This window comes from Bactrocera tryoni, chromosome 1, assembly GCF_016617805.1.
Source record: "Bactrocera tryoni isolate S06 chromosome 1, CSIRO_BtryS06_freeze2, whole genome shotgun sequence".
Taxonomy (NCBI): Eukaryota; Metazoa; Arthropoda; class Insecta; order Diptera; family Tephritidae; genus Bactrocera; species Bactrocera tryoni.
Window position 1 is genome coordinate 37229476 of NC_052499.1, and position 26606 is coordinate 37256081.

At 35.8% G+C, this 26606-nt stretch overlaps 2 protein-coding genes across 3 annotated transcripts; one reads left to right on the forward strand and one right to left on the reverse strand.

Annotated features, from left to right (window-relative positions):
* Window positions 1-476: 476 nt before the first annotated feature.
* Window positions 477-10207, forward strand: LOC120782361 (kelch-like protein 1). 2 transcript variants are annotated; one of them, XM_040114599.1, is made up of 8 exons: window positions 477-554; window positions 4413-4520; window positions 4589-4754; window positions 4810-5539; window positions 5612-5916; window positions 6285-6489; window positions 8962-9063; window positions 9995-10207. In XM_040114599.1, the coding sequence occupies exons 3-8, from the start codon at window positions 4603-4605 to the stop codon at window positions 10205-10207; spliced, it is 1707 nt and encodes a 568-aa protein (XP_039970533.1). In that variant the 5' UTR covers window positions 477-554; window positions 4413-4520; window positions 4589-4602. The 2 variants fall into 2 exon arrangements, with proteins under 2 accessions (XP_039970533.1, XP_039970534.1); XM_040114600.1 differs by lacking the exon at window positions 477-554 and adding an exon at window positions 3717-3763.
* A 3936-nt stretch (window positions 10208-14143) lies between these two features.
* Window positions 14144-19871, reverse strand: LOC120766558. Its single transcript, XM_040092148.1, has 2 exons — window positions 19250-19871; window positions 14144-14616 (listed from the first exon to the last, which is right to left on the reverse strand). The coding sequence occupies exons 1-2, from the start codon at window positions 19869-19871 to the stop codon at window positions 14144-14146; spliced, it is 1095 nt and encodes a 364-aa protein (XP_039948082.1).
* Window positions 19872-26606: the final 6735 nt, after the last annotated feature.

Here is a 26606-nt window from a genome sequence, read left to right on the forward strand (position 1 = left end):
GAAAAACAAGAAATGAAAGCAACCAAAAAGCATTTCACAGGAAACTAAATTACAAGTGATTAGCAGATTACAGTTTGACTACTATTACTGACATTGTGGACTAATTTGTTGAAAATTAACAAAATTTTGGCAGGATTCAAAAGCAAGACGAGGTTTTTTTGTGCTTTATTCACTTGAAATCTGCAGAAAATTTGAAACACAAAATAGACGGAATGATCTGACTGACATAGAATTTGATGCTTTGAAGACTTTATGAGTATATTCGTAAGATTGCTTTTATTTTGGAGAGAAATCATGTTTGGTTTTATTTTTATTTAAGAAATATATAATTATCAAATTTAATACCTAACCAATTAGACTTAATAACCAGTTCATCCTCATCTATCTATAGACAAAATAATGGTTAACAAGTAAGGAAGGACTAAGTTCGGATGTAAGTGAACACTTTATACTCTGGCAATTTGCAAGGATTAAACCGAGGAAATCCATTCAGGTATTGGCATAACTTTTTATTAAAAAAGTATCCAAAGAATTCAGGATTCATTGTTTGATAGGTGAGTGGATTACAACGAAATTTTGTATTTTATTAAGTTATGTTACAGAACCTAGACTCACTTGGTCTTATTACTATATATGTATATTTTCCTTTCCGTCAGTCAATGATTTAAAAATCATCGTCAATCGAAGAGTCTAAATATAAAGAAGTGAGGTGTAAAACGTAAACCAGGGGATCGGAATTTAAAATATTAGGGACATAAGGTTTAGACCAAAATCTAGACCAATACCAATCATAATCAACCGTAAACCACATAATTTCTATAAAGTCATTGGATAGCAATGTAATGGTAGAATGTAAAATTCAATGCCTCTGACGCATTTAAGTAGTTAATGATTTATAGCACTTTAAGTACTTTTAAGAAAGGGGAGTGGACACATCTTTCGATTTCGCATTATCGTACGAAAGTTTAAAAATGTGCCCTGTGTTAATTTAGGTGGTATAGCTTTATTGGTTTCGAAGATATTTGCAATTAAACTTTTTAGACACGTGATTTTTTGTTCCAAACTAAACAAAAACTATTATTTATACTTTGTAGCAACATGTTGGAAGAGTATACATAAAAATAATATTTGCATTGAAGAAATGAGCACAATTCTACAATTTGTTATTCTATCCACCGTGATGGAAATAAACTATTACCCTATATTGCGCACTATTACATACATATGTATATTTCTTCAAATATCGTATTCTTTAACTCGCAAATAAAAATTTTGCTAAGAAGAGATTTTAGATACATACATACATATGTATGTTATGTAAAAAATAAGCCCAAAAAGTAGTTGATTGTGCGTAATGTGCCAACTCCAGTTGAAAGGTCGGAAAAATGCTCAATTGTGCATACTTTTCCATCACTGATGCATAGATAATCTATGACTATCTATCTATCTATGACTGATGGGGAGATAAGGACGTTTGCAAAATTATTTCGGTTGCGCGTGTTGGATTTCCGCTTCACGCCGAAAAATGAGCTTTTATGCTGATGAAAGCGTCTGGCTTTTACTGTGGGAAATATTGTGCAACTAAAGATGCATTTCCGCTATGATTTGCTCATTATTGCTGATTATGTGTTATTACTTATTTAGTAATTGTTAACATTTGCCATGTTAACATATAGTATGCAGACAGGCGGACTGACGTGGCTAAATCGGCTCAGTCAATCGGCATTTCCTACGAACTTCGTGGAAAACTCAATACATATTGTTTCTATTTGCATTGAACTGTTTTTTGCGGGTTCGAAAAGTAACTCAACTAAATCTTCTCATTAAAATTATAAAGCAACAGGTGGCGCAAAAATTACCTTTCGATGTTTTTTGGAAAATGGAAAACTTTTTTAAAAAATGAAACACTTTGATTCTGCTTGTGGATTATTTTTATTTGGTCTTTTCAATTCTTTTACATCAAGTCGAGAATATGATATCATGTAAATGGTCGCCGCCACAGTTGATTGTCATTTGTCACACATTTTGTGGCATTTTCCATCACTTTGGCCAGAACTTTCGGCGATAGGTCCTCACATTCTTGACGGATATTGTCTTTAAGACCTGCAAGAGTCTGAGGCTTGTTGACATAAACGCGCAACTTCAAAAAGCCCCACAAAAAGAAGTCTGGAGCGGTTAAATCAGGCGATCTTGCTGGTCAGGGCAAATCGCCAAAACGGGAGATTAGGCGCCCGGGAAATGCATCCTTCAGCATATCGGTTATGGCACGCAGTGTAGCGTACCATTGTTTATTTACGTATATTTCACACGTGTTTACTACAGAAATATCAAAACAGATCTGACATTAGAGGTCAATTGCAAAGTTTATAGCATCTTCTGATCATCTTCTGACTTTTGTGCCACCCTGTACATTTGAAACCTACTGTTTGCCGAACAATCAAACTATGTGGACTGCTACCCCGATCTAAAATCGCGATATTTATTGAACGTATCGCATACAATATTGATGAATTGCGATCCTTATCATAAAATATTTAAATATTTTGAAGTCGGAATCGTAGATCGCGTGATCCACTACATTTCATATGTAAAATGACGGAATAAATTATTTGATCCAAAACCGCAAAGGTCCAGTGACTTTCTTTAAATTGTTGCTATTAACCGTGGAAACTTTTCTTCTGTTTTCATTCGACATTTTACAAAAAAAAAAACACAAACAAAATATGCAATTAAACAAATAAAAAAGGTTTTAACATCTTTGTTTCAAAAACTCGATTTATTTCGAATAAATGCAGACGTGATAATTATTGAACATGTAGCATTCACTGGCGATCCACCAATCATCAATATGGATCACAATCCAAATTTCACAATTTCCTATCAGTTGGGTTTCGCTGCAGCAAGGCATTCATAATTCTAAGATGGCCTCGCACCTACACACATAAATATGTACAGTAATGGTCACAAGTTAGACGCATTAATTTTTCTTCAATAAACTAAATTGGAGCAGTATTTGAAGCAAAAATGGGAAAATAATAAATCAATTTAATAAAATATGTTTTTTCCGCTCACAAAGACTATCGAATCGAAATATTGCCCAACAAGTAAAGCACGACTTTAAAACTGTTGATAAATATTTAAAAGATTCAGAGGCCTATGAAAAAAATTTGAAGAGTGAAAAAAGCATTCACTTGGAGCGGAAAGTAAAATTGTTAGAATTGCTACCAATTACCAAAGTCAACTGTTCAACACATTATCAGAAGTTTGGAACGTCTTCTTAAGTAAGATTTAAGAATAATTTAATTTTCATGCATAAAATGATTTACTTTAAGAGCGCCTATGCTAGTGGCCAAGAAAAAAATATATTTTTAAGTTACTCTAACAATGGTTTGCTAACACTCCTTTCTTTAAATCTTTTGAATATGATATGATGAAGTATCATTGATTATCCAAAGCTCACTTTGTTGAATTCAAAAAAAAAGTCAATAACTGAATACTAACGCTGTACGGGTGCGACTAACTTATTGGCGGGGAGTGTTTGTGCACATTTACAAATGGTTAAATAACTCAAGATACCGTTATTTTCCACTGAACGTACGCTTTCCAGGTGCGCCGACGCAAGTCAACTTGCTGACTGTGATACTTTTGCGAATTGTCCTCAGAAAACATTTTGTTGGGAGTTGTTGAAGAAAAATGTTCTGATTCGAAGCAGCGTGAGCAGCAAAGTGATTAAGTGAAGTTTTCTTTAGTTTGTTGTGTTGTGGTGAGTGTTCTTAGGTACTATACACATGCATTTACAAAAATATATAGTATATACATATGTACATATGTATAGATATGTAAATGTTGAAATATTGTTTCTACACGCTATTGTAATAACGTAAATATAATCATCATATTAATTTACCGGTTTCTGGTAAAGACTAACAAAAGATAAAGCTTCTTTATAAACCGAAATATCAGGCTGGTCCGACGCAAAGGTCGAGTCAACATTTTAGATCTCAATACAATATCATATTTCCAACGTTTATATTAATATTTACAAAATTTTAGCCGGTCAAGTGTTGTTGATAGGGAAATGATGTTTCATAAAACTTAAAACTGTGCTGTGGCACTGTGGACTTTATGGTACAAGCACTAAGTTCATACACAAATATTAAAAATTGTGACATAATTAAAAAATTAGCGTTGCTTTCTAAAGCCATTATTTTGGGAGAAAATTTTAAATATGCGAAAAGAGCTCCATGTACCAATTGTATACTTGTCCAGATCTCTAATATTAAACGTAAATAAATACAAGGGTGAGAGATATGAAGATTATTAAGAGATTTTAGTGTCTTTTATCCACACATAGAAATTGTTAAACATTTCATTCAAAGCTGCAATAACTACAAATAATGTACTGTGATTAGTTTATTGCCAGGTTCGGATTCCAACGCGCTACCGAAGTTGCCAAGGTAACAGTCGCTCACAGGAAAAAAATCTAGTATTCGCTATACAACTTGAAAGTAAACTTCCAGGTGAATTTACTTACATATTTATTTCCAATATTTCATTCAATATTTTTTTTTTCATAACAAATGGAAAGTTCAATAACTAATAATGGCCACAAGTTCTACAGAAAAACCTGTTCTACAGAGTAATTCGAGTGCGCAGAAACGTTTTATGGAGAAATTAATGCGGAAAATATTTTGCTTCTATGACGGACAGTATCTAATGGATGTGGTGTTTAATGTTTTAAACTCAACGTGTCTGTAAGTATTATTTTGTCTTCAGCTGATTTCTATTTTTAATTTTTGTATTGCCCAGTATTCCCGCTCATCGTTTGATATTATCAGCAGCAAGTCCTTACTTCAAGAACCTTTTCAATGCTGATCAAGGCATTAATCCCACCGTCGAAATAAATGATATTGATAGCGATACTTTAGAGCGTTTAATAATCTTTTGTTATACCGGCCAGCTGCCGATTACCGTTAGCAATGGCGGTGCGATGCTAAAGGCGGCAATCGTTTTGCAACTGGACGATGCCATAAGCACTTGTGTGGACTACATTGTAACACATATCAATGATTACACATTGCAGCGTGCTTATACACTAGAGCGTGAAACGGAATGTGAACTACTTAAGCAAAAAATCATCGAATACGAAATACAGAATTTCATGAAGGTGAGCCAAAGCGACGAGTTTATGAATTTTGATGTTGAAAAATTGCAAGGCATTCTCGAATCTGACAATTTGAATATAACTCGTGAGGAAGATGCCTATGATGCCATAAAACTCTGGATTAACCATGATGTCCGTGCTCGTCAAGAACAGCTACCACTTTTAATAGCTTCTCTGCGGCTTACCCAACTCTCTACGGACTTTCTGTTGACACACATACACCCGTTACCAGGCTGTGAGCTACTGGCCATGAAGGCGGTGTTGTGGATCAGTGAGCCTAAAGCACGGACTAAGATAAACATCCGATTTACAGAACCACGGGTGTTCAGTGCTGGAAATTGTAGTGAGACAACTTTGCTGGCAGTTTGCTCAAAGGTAAGCGCGCGCAACGGTTTGAATTCAAAGTTTAATATCTTTAATTAGTAAACGTCCAATATTTTGGAATAGATGAATGGTTCAAATCTGCTACAATATAACAAGACTGAGGATGAGTGGCAAGACTTTGCGAGTATAAAATTCGATTACCGGTGTTTTAGTACTATTTTACAGGATGATAATATATTATTCATTGGAGGTTGCAATAAATATACAACATTCAACAATGTTCTCTGCTGGAATATACGAAATAAAACATGTCGAAATTTGCCGGCCATGAACCAAGCAAGATACTGGCATTGTGTTGTCGAATTAGATGAGAAAATTTACGCGATTGGTGGGCGTGTGGGTAATGAAAATCTGTCGTCAGTAGAAAGGTAAATATGTATAAATCTGTAAGGAATTACTTAACGACGGCGATTATGAGCTTTAACAATTTTGATTTAGACTTTAGACACGCTTTATGGTAAAGTGGATGGACAAAACCAATGCTTATATATTTCAGAAGATATAAATAGAGGATTATGCTATGGTTCATTAAAAGGCTTTTGTCCCAAATATCTAAATTCTAGAAGCATGCCTCTTCAATTGATTGCCTCTCTGACATTGTCAACGATTTTTTTTTTAGAACTGTTCTAAGTTTTTAATGGACAATTCGTCGTTGACGCTCATTAATGTAACATACTCGACACATTATATTTCAATTTAGAGTTTTGCACTCATTTTTCTTATTGTTTATTTCCAGATATACGAAATCCGATGGTTGGAAGTTCGTTAACAGTTTGATTGTGGGACGAGAGGGTGCCGGTGCAGTATCTTTGAATGGTAAAATATACATAGTGGGCGGTTATTGTGGGAACAGTTCTTTAAAATCCGTCGAATGCTACAACCCGGATTCGAATACCTGGACTCCTTGCGCAGATATGAAAACATGTCACTATTTGCCGGGGGTGAGTTTGATTTAAATTATTATTACTCAAATTAGGAGAACAAATCAAAAAGTTTGTCTCTTTTTACACAGAGTATAAAAGTTTTGTTCACTTAACGGTTGTATTTATGTGTTAGATATTGGGTTATATTGTATATGTAAATGATCAGGATGGTGAGGCGAGTCGAATTCCGTGTGACTGTCTGTCTGTGCAAGCGGTCATTTGAGTAATAATTAAGATATCGTAATAAAACTAGGTACACGCATTCCTTGGCAAGTGGGGGCGGGTTTGTAAATGGGCGTAATCGGAAGGGGAACGAAGGGGAACCCGTGGGATAAAATCGTTAATAAAATGGGCGTTGTTCCTCCCTTTAAGAGGTTTAATATATGTACATATTTCCTAAACCGCTTAAGATACAATAACCAAATTTGCCCAGGAAAAATTTCTTAAGCACCCTAATCAACACTGTACTAATGGATAAAATCGGTTAATAACCCTGCCCACTCTTCATATAACGACTCGGTTAAAAACTACTAAAAGCGCGACAAATCAAAGACTAAATACAAGAGCACTTTAGAGAAGCCGCTGTAAAAAAAGGCGATGGGCGTGACAGTGCCCACATTTCGGTTGAAAACCATATCTTAGGGCCCATCCGACCAACATTATCTTAACATTCCTATGATCTAGTGTGAAACCAATGGAAATTGGACTTCAACCACGCCTACTTCCCATACATATAACGTAATTTTTAATTCATCTGATTCTTTCACTTTCCAGTATGCAAATCAAACACCAATGATGGTATCAGGATAAAACTTTGTTCACTTAAAGTAGACCACCTTATGACCAAAAATTGTCCAAATCGGACCACAACTATTCCAGCCTTCGGATACGGAATATGTGGATTAAAGTTCCCGTTGCGAACTTTTTATCGAAAATGTCGGTCAATCTGTGAGATATATTATAGAAATGCGGAGAGAATCCTTTCCTAATAATAGAATGCCGGTTTGTCAAAAATGGGTTGAATAATCTTAATTTATTTATTTGATTTATACCGTATATATCGGCAAATTTGTGAGGTTTTTTAATAACATTGAAGGCATTTTTCCTAATAACTGTACATCTTTGTGGCTAAAATTGGTAAAATCGGGCGAAGAGTTGCTTTATCCTTATAACTTACAAACCTTATGCACCTGAAGTTATTTTCCTGGCTTTGATCTTGACAAGTTGCAAGAGTATGATCTGTTCGGTTACAACCGAATTTAGCCCTTCCTTACTTCCTTGCTTTCGTTAGAAAACAGCTGTCAAAAATTAACTAAATATTTAAAGTAGCCGAATCCTTAAAAGTATTTAACGCCAGGATTTCCTTGTACTTGTCCCAGACGGTGTTTTTGGATCAATTAGCTTTAGTTTACTTATGGCACTTGTGGGCGTGGCAGTGGTTCAACTACGCCCATCCCACTACTAACTATTCCACACTTTTTGTCAAGGAATGCATGTGTTACGTGTTTCTTTAAAGTTGCAGCTTGCTCTAACAGACGGACAGACAGTCACTCGACATTCAACTCGTCAACGTTAACTACGGCTGCATCGAAGCTATGAAGAGAAAGATATGTTAAGATATTTTCATACCAATATCTCAATAACTGAGAGACAAGTTCGTGTATAAGCATATGTCCAGACAGACGGACGTGGCTAAATCGACTCAGCTCGTCATGCTATGCGTCATATGTATAGGGCCTACGACGTTTCCTCTTGGGAGTTAAACACATCGTGACAAAATTAATATACCTACTCCAGATGATGTCCGTTAGCATCACACCCAATGATGAGCGGGAAGCTGTGTCTTGTGCAGTAGTCGACCAACTTTGCTGTTTCTCATGTTGCCATTTTGGTCGACGCACCGGGGAAATAGGCCGATGCTTGTACCACATATCCAGCTTTACTACTCCAAAAATTTCCGAAAAACAAGGAAAGCCAATTTCTTTCCTTAGTACCACACATGCTCTGGGTCTCTCACAAGAGATACTCCAAATTACCATACGATGTGTTTCTATGAGACCTTTAACCTCTCCTTTAAATTCCTACGGTTCCTGAATCAGGAGGGCTCCCAAGTTGTCCGAAATAATTTTGTTCGAGGTAGCGGCCGATTCTGTAATTTCTCCATGCAGGTTCACCTGGACTAATACCCTGTATTATGAGGTGACAGCTCTTGGTCATCCTACGTATGCGGCCTCTGGCTACCCGTCTGAGCTGTGCTGTGCGAGATATATGGATCTAAGAAACCGGAATTTATATTTTATATTTTTTTTGAAATACATACTGTCGCTCTTCTTGTTTTCCCCGATCTAGTCCCTATATATGTATGATTTTGAGGAGAAAAAATATCCACACAGAAATAATGACCAAAAATTGTCTAAAAAGAAATAAAATTATAACTGATTATCTTATATCCAACAAAAGTAAATAATGTATTGCTATTTTTTATTCCAGGTAGCTGCACATAATGGTCATATTTATGTATTAGGTAGTTGGTGGCGCAAAAGTAGCAGAACTGTTGAACGTTATGATCCTCAGCAAAACAAATGGTCTCAGGTATATGGTATTAAGTTAATTTTTTTCCAATCGCTCGGTATGAAACTCATATCCTATTACGGTTTTCAACTTCACTCAGTTGGATCGAAATTGAAGCAATTCAACTTCAGGTCAACCAAGCCCTTTTTTGTTTTACTAACTTCAACTAATTTCACTCAAAGTTTCATTGGAATTTCGTAACAATAAGTAAGCTAAAGTTTTGTTGAGGCTTAAATGGCTTTTAAATATTGAGGAATCATTTTTGTTTTTTTTTTTTTTTTGCTAAATGAGATGAAGGATCATTACCACAAAATCTCCTACACCTTGCTGACGACAGTCAGTTTAAATAATTTTAACTTTAGGCTGACGATATGTATGATTGTTAAGAAGGTTTTAAAGAAATATTATGGACATATTACATGAACAGAGTGGATAAAATACAAATGACTGAAGAAGAGAAAAACACTTCAAAATTTTAATTTTACTTAAAGAATAAAATAGCTAAAAATATTAGATTGTACCAAGGCTCTAAATTCGAAACACGAATACGGTTCCTTCATTTTTTTTACTGTTTCCAAGTTGTATCTTGCCTTGTCTAGCTTCTGGGTTTTTCTCCAGAGGCTCAACATTGGCATTTGCTCAAAATAACTGATTGAAGGCAGTTTAAAATTATAAATAAAATAATTTTTCTTTTTACCCATTTTCTATTAATATGTTTCCTAAATAAACGAAGTAATGTTCAACAGCAACTGCTTGGTGACAGTTGTAGTTGTTTGATACTCTAGTCAACCCCATTGGCACATAGTTGAAAACCTTAATACCACAAAAAAGTTGAAGTGTGACGACATTTTAATCGAAACTTTTTTGTTTAAGGATTGAGTTGATATCGATGCATACGGAAAATGCAGCTAGGTTTAATAGGGGCCTAAATATTTTTGATATGATTTTGCAGATTTATTGTTTGGAAGGTGTCTATGGCAATATCGCTGGCGTATCGCTAGATAATAAACTATGGGCTCTTGGTGGCACCTCTAATTCTGATGACAAGACAAGTCTATTAGTTTATGACGAGGAAACTTACTGTTGGGAACAAAAGTGTTCATTATTAAGAAGAGGCAGATATTCCTGTTTTGTGGTACCTGCAGCTTTGCTGGCGTCTGAATGAATAAACAATGTTAAACATTTTTGTGTAATCAATTCACTTATAAGAAATACCGAAAATGTGCCTGATTTTGTCTTTTTGAAGTGGTTAGACGTTGCGCACGCTGGTCACCTGTATCGAGTTCGAATGTGCAGAGGAATACCTTGAGATGTAAAACGTTCACCAGAGAATTGGAATTTAAGCAATTTTATATTCACATATACTCTATATAACTCATACACTGACCGACATATTCAGTTCAAGATTTGTTAGCAAATCGAAATGATTATAGTATGTATGGAGTAGTATCGACCTGATTTTTTATCTATTACCTTATTACCATTAAGGTACCTCTCATACAATCACCAATCAAATGGAGTAATGTCAGCCGCATTTCGAAAATCTTGATATTAGTTATTTGGGGACTAGGTCAAGCTGTCGCCCAATTGTATCTATTTTGGGCACAAAGATATACTGCTATGAGTAAAACACTTCTGTCACCCTCATGGAGATAACTGAAATATTAGCCGATGTACTAGTATACAGCATAAAGTCACCCGGAAGTTCGAAAATCTTCATGTTATGTACATTTATGGGCCTAAGGAAAGTATTGAGATTCAGACATATTGTTATGGGGAAAGAATTTTCTGCGATTTTCACTTATATATTTCACACATTAATATTGGTTGATTTAGAAAACGTACTACTGCAATGTAGTACAGTACAGTTATACCCTGTAGTATTTATACATCGCCGCTGTCATGAAATTTTGCTTTTAAGAACATTTTCACTGCAAAGTTTACTTACGCCGTAAACTGTTTTGTTTTTGTCAGTGTATAAAGATAAAATTAGCAAATTAACACCAAATAATTTCATCACAAATAATTTGTTCATGAAAATATATTCTTGCCATGAAAATATTTCTCATTATTATTCTTGCCAACATAAGTATGTTTTTTGCCAAAATTTCTTAATTTATTGCAAAACTTTGTATAAATTCATAAGAAAGCTTATCAAACTGAGTACGTCATCGTCTCATACGTATGTATGTAAATGTCAAAAAGTATTATTTGTGATGCGCGATTTTCTCTAAAACTGACTTTTTGACTTTTTGTGGGTACCGCAAGGATATGGAGACCTTATTGCTGCCAGAGACTGGGATGTAGTGCAGATCGTTCCGAGTTGGTGCATCCTGGCTAGAACTAAACGACTGGACTTAAGGGGCTATACCAGAGTAACGCATGAAAAATTAGGCGATTTTCGTGAATTTTTTTAAGAGAAAGTACGTATTTAATCTGCTGCCCAAATTTGCAGACAGAAGTATTAACCACTTTAACAATTATTTAATAAAAATGCACACTGGTTAAAATTTACAATCATTTAATATAATTTAATTTGTTCACAATCATTTAATATAATTAAATTCTTATAAAAAATTATAAATTATACATTATGGGGACGAAGAATGTATGTAGGTGTACGGAGCGGGGTGTATGTAAGCTGCACACCGGACCGCTGAGGGATCGCAGGAGGGATTTACGTAGCGCCGAGTATGATCGAAAACACTTGTATAAAAAAGAACGAATGTAGATAGTGAATGTTGATAGCGAATGTAAGCACGGATGCGTGTAACGATTTATAACGTATGAATATGTCATCCCGTTGTCCATCCTTTTTGTTGAGTGGGTTGTACAGGCATGGTGAGTTGAGTTGGTGTTGTGTTATGGTGTCATCGGTTGTGGTGTATTGTATTGTCTTGCTAGGGTGCGCCAGTTTTTCCCAGGTAGAGTGCGACGATGCTTAACTCATTTAAACAGTACGCGATTGAATATTTGAAACTTCTTTGAACGTAATAAGGTATGCTTTCAGCTCCATTTTAAGATTTTTTTTTACAAAAATTTTTAAAAATAACGGAGTTATGGGCTGTCTTCGGAGGAGCAAAAAAAATGTGGTCCAATTGCTGACATGATTCCGGCCGAATCAGCAGCTTTAGGGAAAATGGTCGTTTTTTTAATGTCAAATTTACAATTTTCAACTAATCAAAAATATTGAAGGTCATTGTATAGTAAATGTAATCAACAATACTCAGTTTTAAGTTGAAGACGATCGGTGAATTTCTCATTGAGTATGATGTCAGCAATTTTGAAAAATGTCGTTTTGAGAAAAACGCGTTTAAAGCTTCACTCATATATGATTATATTTACCTGCGACCGGTCGCTCTTTAGAACACTGCCATCCAAAAACTTTTAAAGATACGACCTTGCCGATTTCACAGACTATCTTTGGAAATATGTATAAACTATCGAAAAAGCAAATAAAAAAATTTTAGATTTAATTTTAAACCCTGGGTTGGTGGTTGCGGCATTCTTCCACTTGATTATGCTGGGGAAATAAGCAGAAAAGGCTAGTGGACTAATGTAACTGCCTCTGTCCCGGTCAAACCATGGTAGGCCTCAGAGTACGTTCCGCCTGTCATCATGTAGTTGGTGTAGTAGGTGTGGAAATTTCTTCAGGTTAATCTGCAATATGCAAAGGCGGCATCCGCGAACCTATTGCTCCATGTGGAAGCCGGAGCTGATGGGACCAGCCATTTAACCTAATCTGTAAGAGGTTACTTTGCTACTCCAAGATGGGAGGCCCTCAGTCCAAGTAGTGGTTATGAAAAGCCGTCAATTCGAACATTAAAGCGTTCCCTCTAAGAAGCGCAGCAAACACAAAAGGATACATCATTGGCATAATGAAGGCACAGAATGAGGGCCGAACACCCCGGTACTGAGAGGCCGGGGTTGAATAAAACGCTTAGGTATTTTATTTTATATTGCAATTCATTTAATATAACTATGTATAAAAATGCAGTAAACAATTGGTTTTTACGTACTATGTTATAAATAAAATACGTATATAATTTTTATTTGTGGTTTTGTATGTTTTTTGTAATTTTCTTTTCTGAATGCATAGCACTAGAAAAACTTAAACAAATGCTTAGGCTTAAGAACTACAAAATATTAATAAATAAATAAGTTAGCACAGGAAAATTAATGAGTGTCATTAAAAAAGAAAGCAAGTAATGGTATTTCGTTTGCAATGAATTTCCATTTAAGAATTCGATTGGTGTCCCATATTGTATGTGAAATTAATGAAAAATGGCCTGTCAATGTGCTAGGAAATGAGTAATTTAGAGAATTTAGCTAACACATATGTACGCATGCGCATAAGCATTTCAATGTGTTTGCGAATAAGGAAGTACACCTAGAATAATAGAAACTAAAACACTACCGGTAATTGAAAAATAACTGTAACAAAGAGCTACATAGAGTAAGTGCAATTGAGTGGTAAAGAGGAAGAGTAAAATAGCGAGTTCACCATAGTTCACAGCTAATACAGATAGTAGAAGAAAAAGAAAAAATAGACTATAGTTAATGAAAGAAAAGCGCTGACTTGATTGCAGTTCGTGGCAATGAATCCATACTAATAACTGTAGTTTATATTATAGCAAAAAACAACAAAAATCATTATAGAAAATATTTACTAGAAGAAACATTGACTCTGCAGTTGGCGAGCTTATAGAAACAGCGTGAAATGTGGAAAGGCGCCAAAGTCTCACTGAAACTAGAAGAGGATTGGAAAGAGAATATGTTGAAAGAGCTGAAGATACGAAACAGTAGCAGAAATTCTAATTACAAAATGCTGCACAACAAATGTGTAGCTAGCTATCTTTGTTGCCAATTTGGCGACTGTTGATTTGTGTTCAGAAGCTACACATCATCTATGAGATGATGAATGATGAGTGATTGCATTAATTTTCATGCCTTTGAGTGTTTATAATGGATACGTACATATGTATATGTATATTCTTGCATTATATTATTGCACTTCGATTGTATTACAGTTATTGCTTGTTCTTATTGGTGTCGATAACTCTTCATCACTTGCACCACTACTACTTCTGCTGGCTACTGTTTATGACTTTTGCACTTGCTGCTGCTGCTGTTGCAGCGATAACGGTTGTTGCTGCTGTTTCTGCTGATGCTGCTCCTGCTCTTGTGATTTTTGTTGTTGAAAGTTTTGTTGTTGTGCTGACTTCGGCTTCGAATACACACCAGATGGCTGCCTATTAGTATAGCCACGATAAGCCAATTCGTGCGCTTCATTTAGTGAACGTCGATCATAACCTCCGCCACCGCCGGAAGACCAGCCGCCACCACCGCCGCCTCCGGATGACCAACCATTACCGCCACCATTGCCGCCGCCTCGCCCGGACATTAGTTTCTTTATACCCATCATGCCCGCTAGCAAGAGGGCAATCTTGGAGACAATCAGCGCCTTGCCGGCCATCATGTAAAGCATACCCATGGCAACCGGCAGCATACCGATCATTTTCATGGCCATGCCCATCATCATCATGCTCATCATTTTCTTCATCTTGCCACGACCTGTAAGAGGAAGAAAAAAGGAAAAGACAAATTTTAGGAAATTATACTCTTTCTATTATCCAGGGGAAATTATTGAATTCGGAAAGTGAGAGTCTGCTTAATTTGGCAGTCGCTATCAAGGTATTAGCTATTAGTATCCTATAAGTTGCAAAAAATGTACAAGAAAAAAGTTGCTGAGACAACCATAAGTAACATAGCTTGTCTCTATACTATTTGATTTCATTGATTAATCGCTTTTGACATACGCATAGGCACCTGGCAACTCGTTTAACCAACAGCGGACAACTAACTGCTACTTCTGTGGAATTGTAAAAAGAAAAACCATAGCTAATGGGTTATCATAAATTTAAATGGTTATTTTAAGTCATCAATTCACATTCATGACCATTTTTTAATTCACTTGCTGCCGCTGACCACTCTTCCAATTAGGAGATGTGGCTCTGAATGGGACTCATTTGCGGGCATAATATGAATGCACAGGATTTATCTCGTATTCATCATCATTTGTCAGTGACCATAAAGTTTCTAATATTTTCTGAAGTTTGACATTTGGGTGTGGGACTGTATACCATTTTGCCTCTAACTTATTTTATTTTGATTGCCTTTTCTGGTTTGCAGTGCAGCAAATCAAATGATCAGTAAGGAAAATATGTAAGGCAACTTAAATAAGTTTTATCATGAATGAGCCTACCGACTATCAAATATAAACTTAATTAATTAATTAAATTTTCTGTAAATTATTCCGTCTTAGATACAGGAATTGGTTCTTTTTCATTACAGTGCATTATAAAATATTAAAAATGTTGGCGGCAAAAATACATGTGGAAATGCGATACTCCCTTGCGATAAGTTTCTTGGAAAATGACTTATATGCAATTTATCCTTCACATAAAGCAATTTTGATTAAACATTCTGCATAGTGCAACTAGTATTTATAAAATTTATTTGTTGTCCTAAAAATGTATTAATATTTCCGTTTAAAGCACTACAAAGTTATCTCCAGAAATGTGGATTTGAGTCAAGTAAATTGTATAAGTACATAACGGTTTTGAGAAACATTTCATACTACTTTTTTGCGACTATTTTAGAATAATTTTCCTCAGCCAAATGTTTCGGACTTTGAATTGTTATTTTAAAATAATATTTCCAGAACTAGCTTGTTTTCTAAATTAGTATCATACAAGTCTCAATGCATATTGAGATAAAAAGTACACAACTGTTTCATAGGTTCCGGCAATTCGTCAGCGGGACAGATATAACCAAAGTTAGAAACATTATTACTATGACAATAAAGCCACACTTAGAAATTAATAACACATAAGTTTCAATTCTATGGACTTTATCCGATGCGAAGATAAAGATTAGATGTGATACCTAACTTAGTTACCACGATAACAAGTTTAAGAAACTTGCAGCCTTATTCATGATACAAAATGGGAAACAGATAAGAAAATAATTGTATTATATTATAAAATAATTCGAAGTACAATTAATACCACTCACCAAAATATTCGTTTACCATAACAAAAAACATTGGTGAGGGCTATTAAAATTTAATAAATCAAAGGCGAAAATGGGATTTAAATCCCTAAAATCAAAACTTTAACAAATCGCTTTCCTTTTGGTCGTGTAGATATAACATATAGCTACATATACGTGTGAGTTACAAGCTTTTCGAATTCCACCCATAATTTACAATATTTTGGATTAAAAGGACATAAAGCTTGCTTCTAAAAATTAATGAAGTAGATCTCACCCAAAATTAATGTGAAAGTTATTTGCCAACTATTTCCGTTGACCTTAAAAGTGGAACAAAGCATAATCCAACAGAGAATACATTCGTACAATGGCAAATACACACCATTGTTTAAAGTTATTGTACATAATGTAAATACCTAAGTATGTAAAAGTGAATAAATAAGAAGTAATGGAGCTTAGTCGCGTCATCTTATTCCATATTTACTCACTCGCCTGTGCGATTCGATAATTATGTGCGATAGGTATGAATCTAATTATCTCATAATATGAACTGCACTCATATTTTACAGCTCCTTGTGAAAATGGAACATTCTTGCAGAGTAAAAATGCTAAGCATGCATGCGATACACGGTAAAAATATCAAATAAACATGAAAGAGAACTGCATCAATGCAGTTAAGACAATTTATGTATTCAATAGATATTACGATTAGATAATTTTTTAGAAAAATTCCCTGTACTGCACTCCATGTGGAGAGCTTGTTGTTGACAAAGTTTTCTGGTCAGTACATACAGAACTTTTGCTTCGCTTTCCGTCAGATTTTTTTTTTTGATAGAAATGTTTGATGTACGATTTTGTATGAGTACGTTCATATAAAAAGTTTTGGACGCAAACCCAAGCAAAATGATGTGCAAGTCTCATCTTTTTACGCCTTTCCAAGCAAAATTTGTAATTTGTTTCGTTGTTTCAGTATGAACTGTCAAGCAAAGCGAGTTTATTTGCTATTTGGAATCCTGCAGGAGTTGCAAAACATTTTGAAAATATTTTGAGAGAGCATAGAAAGAAGTCACAGCATTCCCCAAAAGTAAATTTTCTTTCTTCTGTGAAGAAGATGTCACTTCATCAAAAACTTATGAAATATTATAGTTTTCACGTCCACGTCCTTGCAATGAATGCCTTGCTGTTTAATATAGCAGCAAACTTATATTTCTTTAATAGATTTCTCGAGGAATAAAGTTATAGGATGGTTCAGCTTTTATTTTGAAATTTACATACATAAATAAGTTAGATAAGAAACTAAATGTCCAAAAAGGTTTTATGAAATACATACGGCTTTGTTGCGTTTGTGGCGATTTTATAACTAGAGGTTTCATATAGCCTAATAAGGTTATAAGTTATAACGAATCGAAAACATAGCTTCGGGTAATTTAACGGATAAAAATTTATAAACTAATGCAATTTAGTTAAACGGCATTGATTAAAGACACTGATAAACTATTATTTCCAAATTAATGCCGGAAGATTTAACTAATGCGTAAATCTTTTGTGGTTGTTAGTCGGAGTTTTAATGTGTTAATTTTGGTTGATGATTCTAAAAAGTTGATGCTTTAAGGTATAGAGATGTTCTACTTTTCAGAATGAAATTGTAGATTTGGCATGCCTACTAATGGATTACCCATATCGGGATATAAATTCTCGTATTTCGAAGTGTAGTAAACTGGGTTGTGGCGGTTCCCATTAAAAGTCTAAAACTTCAAAAAGTATTTCATAAACACAGTAAAGTATTAGTTTATAGTTTCTCTATAGTTTCTAGGAAAACTCGAAAATAAAAATTGCCATCTGATTGGGGTATCACTATTTTTAGCAAAATATGAGAACGATTTTTCAATAAAATGGTTTAAAAAACTTTAGCTTAGAATGTTTAAGAAACTTTATGTTGTAAATTCAGGGAAAAATTGTAGTCCAAAGGCGTAAAAGTTGGCACCGGAAAAATACTTCAATTTAATTATAACAGATTGCGAAAAGTGAGGTAGTAAAATCTCTGAAAGGTAAAGATTTCAAAATTCAATTAGAGTTTTCTCCATAACCTTCAATTTTATGGTAAGTATATAACAAACAGTCCTTCAATTATTGATCGCTTATTGCACCTACGAGCAGTATAAAAATTTTCTCGAGAAAGGAATCACAGTATTTTATATACTTAAATAAGCAATTTTGTTTTCAGTGTAGCCAAGAAAGGTATTGCGAAAATTGTGTAGACGTCGTAACCTATTTTATTATTCATAAAAAGTGTGTGTGCTCGAGTTGGTTTTGTGGCTGATGCTACCCGATGACTAATTAAGATGGGAGTGTAATAGAATACTCGAAAATTCACCGTTCTGGCTCCTATGCTCTCTGTTGTTGTGAAAATGGGCATACAAACCGCTGAAGTGTGGAAACTTTGTGTTGAGTAATGAGTTATTACAATTAGAAGATTCATATACAATCTAAAGATCGAATATAAATGAAATGATGGATGTAGGAGTAAAAGTTTGGCGTCAATATGAAATATAATTAATATTATGTATGACCATTAGTTGGCACTTTGGTTTGGTAGGTTGACAAATGAAGCACTCAAGATATTGATTTATATGCAATTATGTTTTGATAAATAACGTTTTGCAGAGAGAAGTTAAAAATAGTATTTTGTTAGTACATAATCACCCTCTAAAATCAGGTTTCATGAGGAATATATATTATAATTAGTGAGATTACCACTTTGCTGTACTTTCCTTAAAAAGGAAAAAGGACCCATTTGTTGAGAAGCTAAAAATTAATAGGCACGACAAAGAAATCCGATAATGATTTATTTGGGCCATTACTTTTCACATGAAACATTGTATGCTTAAATTTTGAAGATCCTCTGGTTTCATCTGCCGATGTCTTAAAACTCAGTTTAAAGAGTGGCAAACTATCTCTTAAATATAGTATATAAAACAATGTTGACTAAAATCTTAATTAACGGCGGCTTAATCCATCCAAAACTCTTTGTGGTTGGGAAATAGTTATTTTGGAAAATTTCTGTTTTGTTTTGTTCACTCTTAACAAAATATATTGTAGTAGGAGCTCACATTTCATTAGAAAGGGCATCCAGACTTGTCGCTGGTGCACTTACCTTCCTCAAGACCACGCCCTATTTCCTCAGCTGTCAATTTTGGAAAATTCACTTGCAGTGTATGTCCGTTGAAGAAATAGCTCAATCTTTCAATAAGCATATTTGTTAATTTTGTATCGCGATCTTCGCTGGAGCGCGATAAGGACGGCTCCAACTCGTTCTCACTATAGAGCGGCTGAAGTGGTAGCGGTGTTTCGGCTACAGCACTATTCGGCAAACGCACCAATTTAATGCCTTCCGCCACGGTGATCGCGTCAATGTGCGATATGCGGTCGATAAAGGAAATCGCCTTCTTTTTCAGGCATGGCACGAAACCGCCAATTGAGTGACTGCACTCATCGTAGATGCGTAGAACGGTGCGTGTGCCGGCATTTGTGTTACTCCCGGGCGCGGCAGAAGCGACATATAAGGTTGATGTGGATGCGGCTACAGAAGATTTACTGGCAGACACAGCTGATAATGCTGCTGCTGATCCTTGTTGTGTGTAAGGAAAGTTGGTGAGATTTTCTGTGCCGGCGTTGCAAGTATGCCAAAGATGGCAAATGCATAGCGCGAACACGTAATTCCAGCAGATGGCGCGATATTTTAGTTTCGCAGGTAAAAAAGTCTTTTTAAACGACATTTTGGGCACTGGGTTAATTATTTATTTTAACTTTTTGGTTTTTTATTCTTTTGCTTTGCACGATTTTAAGTGTGTCTTCACTATTTTGTGTGTTTCCAGCACTCTTTGTTACACTTTTTTTCAGTATCCTTGCTTATCATGCACACGCATACACAATCGCACCGAGAGCAATTCAACCAAAACGGCTATTGGCTTTTGGTCGCGTTTGACTACACTTCATGTAACGTTAGGCACTTTTGTTATTACCTTTTGTAACTGATTAACCGACTGAAGCGACTTGTGGCAGTCTTCAAAACACACTGATGCCACGGTAAGGCGCGCTCTATTCTTTTATAGACACCTCTTTTATTCGCATTAAAAGCCAGCAAAGAAATTACTTGCTGCTTTTCTTTTTATTTTCACATTTCTTTGCATTTTCATTGTGGCCACTGCCTCCACAGGCTTGTCGCGTAGTTGATGTTTTTGTTGCGAAGCTACTTCTTAGTCAAAAGCAACATTGGTGTAGTTTGTGCTAAGCAACTTTTGTCTGCAACAATGTTGCTAAGAAACTTTTAAACTATAAATTTGGCAAACAACTAGAAAACTGTTTGGCTTTGAGTAAATATTTTGGTTTGTTTGCGCTCAAGGTTCAATCCTCTTCCTATCACTTTCATTACTTTTTCGATTCACGCTATTTATTCCTATTTGCTTGCTCATACAATTTTCTAAGTTTGTGTTTCATGTAACAATTGCAAAACTTATTTGACTTCTATGTATACTCCCACATTTCTGCATTTGTGCTGAGGGTTAAACCCATTGACACGTTAGTTGTCATCGTGTACAGACGACAATAATTTTGTAGGTATTCCACAAAATCCATTTAAGATTGTGGTCGTGGCTTTGTTTACATCAACTGTTTACCTGTTTGTTTTTCTTTTAGTTTGGCTCTCTACACCAGTTTTTTGATTTTAGGCAAATCTGCAGCAACTAGATTTGATCAGCATTGACTTTGTCTGCTTGCTGACAGCCAAAGAGTTGACATTGATGAAAAGTGCAAGTACGTCAGTAAGTAGTATACTTGTGCAGTAATTTCACTTAGTTTCTCAAAACAATAGATACTCTCGCAATTTCTATGGATTGCAGGTATGGTACATATTTTGGGTATCTGACGCATTTTTATACCCTGAACAGGGTATATTAAGTTGGTCACGAAGTTTGTAACACCCAGAAGAAAGCGTCGGAGACCCTATAAAGTATATACTATATATAAATGATCAGTATGTTGAGCTGAGTCGATTTAGTCCCTCAGTTTTTAAGACATCGTTTCGAAATTTTGCAAACGTCATTTTCTCTTCAAGAAGCTGCTCGTTTGTCGGATATATATATAGCTGCCATAAAAACTGAACGATCGGAATCAAGTTCTTGTATGGAAAGCTTTCTCATTTGACGTGGTATTTTCACGAAATTTGACATGGATTACTGCTTAGGGTAATAATATAATCTTAGAAAAAATGGTTCAGATTGGATTACTATAACATACAGCTTCCATATAAACTGAACACATAGTTACTAAAGGAAATGAGCCTGTGAAGGGTATATCGGCTTCGGTGCAACCGAAGTTAACATTTTTTCTTGTTTAATAAAAAAAATATTTTGTATGAAATTATTTACACCGTTTGAAGCCAAATTATCAACTGATTGAGTCCAGAGATGAGCTTAGTCTAAGTCTACGCAGTATTAGTCCCCAAGATTTGCGAAATATTTTAAAACAAACGTTTTGGTAGAAATCAATATATTGGGGTAGTGGGGTCTAGCGAACATATGAACGAACCTAAGAATATGATTTGTTAATTATACTCACATATCTAGTTTCATCAATATATTCAAGATTTCACATGTCAACTATTTGATCACATAAATTTCCAAAAACATTCTATTTTGTTTAAATAAACTTTTGAATAAAAGCGATAAGTTCACTAAGTAGGCCTATGAAATGACAGTTAGTAAGTGCGAAATTACCGAAAATATGCCGTTACTTTTAAGAGAATATTTACGAACGTAGACAATTAGTTGACATTGTGAAGTAAAGGAGCACTGGTTGCCGTAATGTTGCACTGTGATTCAAGTTTTTCTTTTGATACTTTAGTTAATAGTTGAGGAATCGTTAGATTCACGTGTTTAGTAAAACGTGAGTATTTTTTTTTGTTTTTTTTTTTTGCTATTAAAAAACTAAATGCAACAAAAATGGAAGAAATCAAAAGGCTTATTAATTTCAACACAACGCATAGAAAAATTGCAAGACACGTTGGTATTTTCGTAGTCGTGGTTTCAAAAAATAAGACAATCAATGAGCCCTTTATGTGTAAAACACACTCCTGGACGTAAGCCAATTTTGGATGCCACACTGGAAAGGCTCATTGTTAGGCAGATAAAGTTTGGTATGCATGAAAATGCAGGCCAAATCAGATGTGATCTTTTCCATAGGGATGGAGTAAATATGACAAGTGCAACTATCAGGAAGAAATTACGGAAAAACGGATTGCACGGACGTGTCAAAGGTAAAACACCAGTCTTGAGAAAGCGACACCGTGAATTGAGACTCCAATTTACAAAAAAATATAAAACTTGCATCCAAATTACCTGGATGCGAGTCATATGTATGGTCAGACGAATAAAAACAACGAAAAAAATTAACTTCGACTGCACCGAAGCTAATATACCCTTCACAGGTGCAATTCTTTTAGTAACTATGTGCTATATGCTATAGTAATCCGATCTGAACAATTTTTTCGGAGATAACATTGTTGCCTTAGAAAATAATCTATACCAAATTTGGTGAAGATATATTGTCAAATGTGAAAGTTTTCCATACAAGAACTTGATTCCGATCGTTCAGTTTGTATGGTAGCTATATGCTATAGTTAACCGATTCGACCAATTTCTTCGGAGATTACATTGTTGCCTTAGAAAATAATCGATACCAAATTTGGTGAAGATACATTGTCAAATGTGAAAGCTTTCCATACAAGAACTTGATTCCGATCGTTCAGTTTGTAAGGCAGCTATATATATATCGGACAAATGAGCAGCTTCTTGAAGAGAAAATAACGTTTGCAAAATTACAAAACGATGTCTTAAAAACTGAGGGACTAGTTCGTATATGTATATACAGACAGACGGACGGACTCAACATACTGATCATTTATATACTACATATGTATATACTTTATAGGGTCTCCGACGCTTCTTTCTGGGTGTTACAAACATCGTGACAAATTTAATATACCCTGTTCAGGGTATAATAAACCGTCCGGGAATAGATGGGCGGCAATTGATTTGTAGGAAATCTGGAGAACATTTGAATAGTCGTATTGTTCAACCAACCAACCAGTTTGGAGGGGTGGAGGGGGTAATGTATTGATGAGAGGATGTATGAGGATGGAGGGGGTAGGAGAGTGCGTAAGGATTGCTGGACGAATGGATGCCAAACAATATGTCGATATCCTTCAACAGGGTTTGTGCAAGAATCTAGAAGTGTGGTGCAAGAATGTGTTGAACGTCGTGTTCTATATCTTATATGTGTGTATGTAGGTATTTTACTAAGCTAAAGCTAAAGCTAAGATACCGAAAGTTGAAGAGGGAAGCGAGACGCATCTGTAGACAGAAAAAGAAAGAGGCCGAAATGCGTGAGTACGAAGAGCTTGATAAGCTGGCCGACAGGGGTTATGCTCGAAAATTCTACGAAAAAATGCGGCGGCTTACAGAAGGTTTCAAGACCGGAGCATACTCTTGTAGAACTTCCAAAGGTGATCTAGTCACTGATGCCCAGAGCATACTTAAATTATGGAGGGAACACTTCTCCAGCCTGCTGAATGGTAGTGAACGCAAAACACCAGGAGAAGGAGAACCCGATTCCCCAATCGATCACGATGGAGCAGACGTTCCATTACCCGACCATGAAGAAGTTCGAATAGCAATTGCCCGCCTCAAGAACAACAAAGCGGCATGGGCCGACGGACTGCCGGCCGAGCTATTCAAACACGGCGGCGAAGCATTAATAAGGAGCATGCATCAGCTTCTTTGTAAAATATGGTCGGATGAAGACATTCCCAACGATTGGAATTGGAGTACGCTCTGCCCAATCCACAAACAGGGATACCCCATAATCTGCACCAACTACCATGGGAGAAGCCTCCTCAACATCGCGTATAAGTTCCTATCGAGCGTATCGTGTGAAAGATTAAAGCCCTCCGTCAACAAACTGATTGGACCTTATCAGTGTGGCTTTAGACCTGGCAAATCACCAACCGACTAGATATTCAATATGCGCCAAATCTTGGAAAAGACCCCTGAAAGGGCACACACCGCCTCTTCGTTGATTTCAAAGCTGCTTTCGACAGCACGAAAAGGAGCTGCCTTTATGCCGCGATGTCTGAATTTGGTATCCCCGCAAAACTAAAACGGCTATGTAAACTGACGTTGAGCAACACCAAAAGCTCCGTCAGGATCGGGAAGGACCTCTCCCAGCCGTTTGATACCAAACTTTTTAGACAAGGCGGCTCTCTTTCGTGTGTCTTCTTTAATCTACCTTTGGAGAAAATAATTCGAGCAGCAGAACTAAACCGAGAAGGTACAATCTTCTATAAGAGTGTGCTGGCGTATGCTGATGATATTGACATCATCGGCCTTAACATCCGCGCCGTTAGTTCTGCTTTCTCCAGAATGGGTAAGGCAGCTAAGCAAATGGGTCTGGCAGTGAACGAGGGCAAGACGTTCGGACTAAGAGGCAATTGAGAGGTAAAGTCCTCTCTCGACGTTGCGAGTTTTCGAGAGAAAAGTTCTGCGAAAGATTTATGGTCCTTTGCGTGTTGGCCAGGTCAGGTTGTCCGAAAGGACGAAAACACTCCAGCTTTGAAAGTATTCGACGCAGTATTCGCCGGGGGAAGCAGAGGAAGAGGAAGACCTCCACTCCGTTGGAAGAACCAGGAGGAGAAAGACCTAGCTACGCTTGGAATATCCAATTGGCGCCACATAGCGAAAAGAAGAAACGACTGGCGCGCTGTTGTTAACTCGGCTAGAATCGCGTAAGCGGTGTCTACGCCAATTAAGAAGAAGAAGAAAGCCCATCACATAATGTTATTGAGATATCTTGCATATGGTAAAAAGCTAATTCGAAATATGTACGACGTTCGCCACGTTTGGATCGGAGTTCCTAACATTTTTTGGTTTTGCTAAATTTTATTTCAATATTTTCAATTGTTCCATTTGTTTTTGACATTTCATCTCCTTAAGATACTTTTTATACTCTCGCAACAAAGTTGCTAAGGAGAGTATTATAGTTTTGCCCACATAACGGTTGTTTGTAAGTCCTAAAACTAAAAGAGTCAGATATAGGGTTATATACACCAAAGTGATCAGGGTGACGAGTAGATTTGAAATCCGGACGTCTGTCTGTCCGTCCGTCCGTACAAGCTGTAACTTGAGTAAAAATTGAGATATCATGATGAAACTTGGTACACGTTAAGTTCGAAGATGGGCAAAATCGGCCCACTGCCACGCCCACAAAAGTGCCATAACTAAGCCATAAATAAAGATATTAAAGTGAAATTTGGCATAAAGGATCGCATTAGGGAGGGGCATATTTGGACATAATTTTTTTGGAAAAGTGGTCGTAGCCCCGCCCCCAACTAAGTTTTTTGTACATATCTCGGAAACTACTGTAGCTATGTCAACCAAACTCTATAGAGTCGTTTCCTTCAGGCATTTCCATATACAGTTCAAAAATGGAAGAAATCGGATAATAACCACGCCCACCTCCCATACAAAGGTTATGTTGAAAATCACTAAAAGTGCGTTAACCGACTAACAAAAAACGTCAATGATGAACTTTACACAAATACGGTATTTGAAAAATATGTAAATGACTGATAATGAAATTTGGATTATCACTTTATCATGCAAGAGTATAAAATGTTCGGTGACACCCGAACTTAGCCCTTCCCTACTTGTTTAAATTCCATTAGATCCTTTAATCTTACAATAGAAAAAGTGACATCAATGTATATATCGAAATTAAAACAAGCAAGAATATTACCTATAATTTCAGCAGTTCCGTTGATGGGAATCAATTCACTTTTATACCTTATAAGGAGTATTGAATTGATTAAAAAATGTTTGTGGGCGTGGTAATCTTAGAATGCAATGTCAACCTCCACAAATTGCCAAGTAATACGTGAATCAATTCATTATTTCAATCAAAAGTTGGACGAACAGACAAACATCCTGAAAAGAATTAATTTCATCATACTGATGATCCTAATATAGCAAACATTATTTTTGTGTCGATTAGCTTTAGATGTTATTAACAACCGTTAGGTGAACCAAACTTACTATGTTTAATCCCATTTTTTGAAATTATTGATCTCGAGGTGTTTTTGTTTCAGTGAAAATACGTGAATTTCTAATCAGAAATGTTTGATTGATAAATGTTACAGCAACTCTGCCCCATTCTGTTCAACGGTCAAGTTCTGGTTTGCTCAAATTCCTCATAATCATACCAGCAAAAATACTGCATCCACTTCAGAAAGTCCACAAGCCTTTTAACACATAAAGCATCTCGAAAATTAAAGAAATTTCTTTGCATGACCTTAAAATGAAATCGAGTCACTGGCATTTTAACGAAGCGCTGAGGTAATATCATAAAAGCGAGGATATTTTATCAAGTCAACGCTCATTAATTCTGTGATACGACCAATA

Bases quoted from the DNA above. Each gene is read 5' to 3' on its own strand.
- LOC120782361 (XM_040114599.1), top strand. From the start codon at position 4,603: ATGGCCACAAGTTCTACAGAAAAACCTGTTCTACAGAGTAATTCGAGT. The intron at 5,540-5,611 runs GTAAGCGCGCGC...ATTTTGGAATAG, and splicing joins TGCTGGCAGTTTGCTCAAAG to ATGAATGGTTCAAATCTGCT. The intron at 9,064-9,994 runs GTATATGGTATT...ATGATTTTGCAG, and splicing joins AGCAAAACAAATGGTCTCAG to ATTTATTGTTTGGAAGGTGT.
- LOC120766558 (XM_040092148.1), bottom strand. From the start codon at position 19,871: ATGTCGTTTAAAAAGACTTTTTTACCTGCGAAACTAAAATATCGCGCC. The intron at 14,617-19,249 runs GTAAGTGCACCA...TTCCTCTTACAG, and splicing joins AGGGCGTGGTCTTGAGGAAG to GTCGTGGCAAGATGAAGAAA.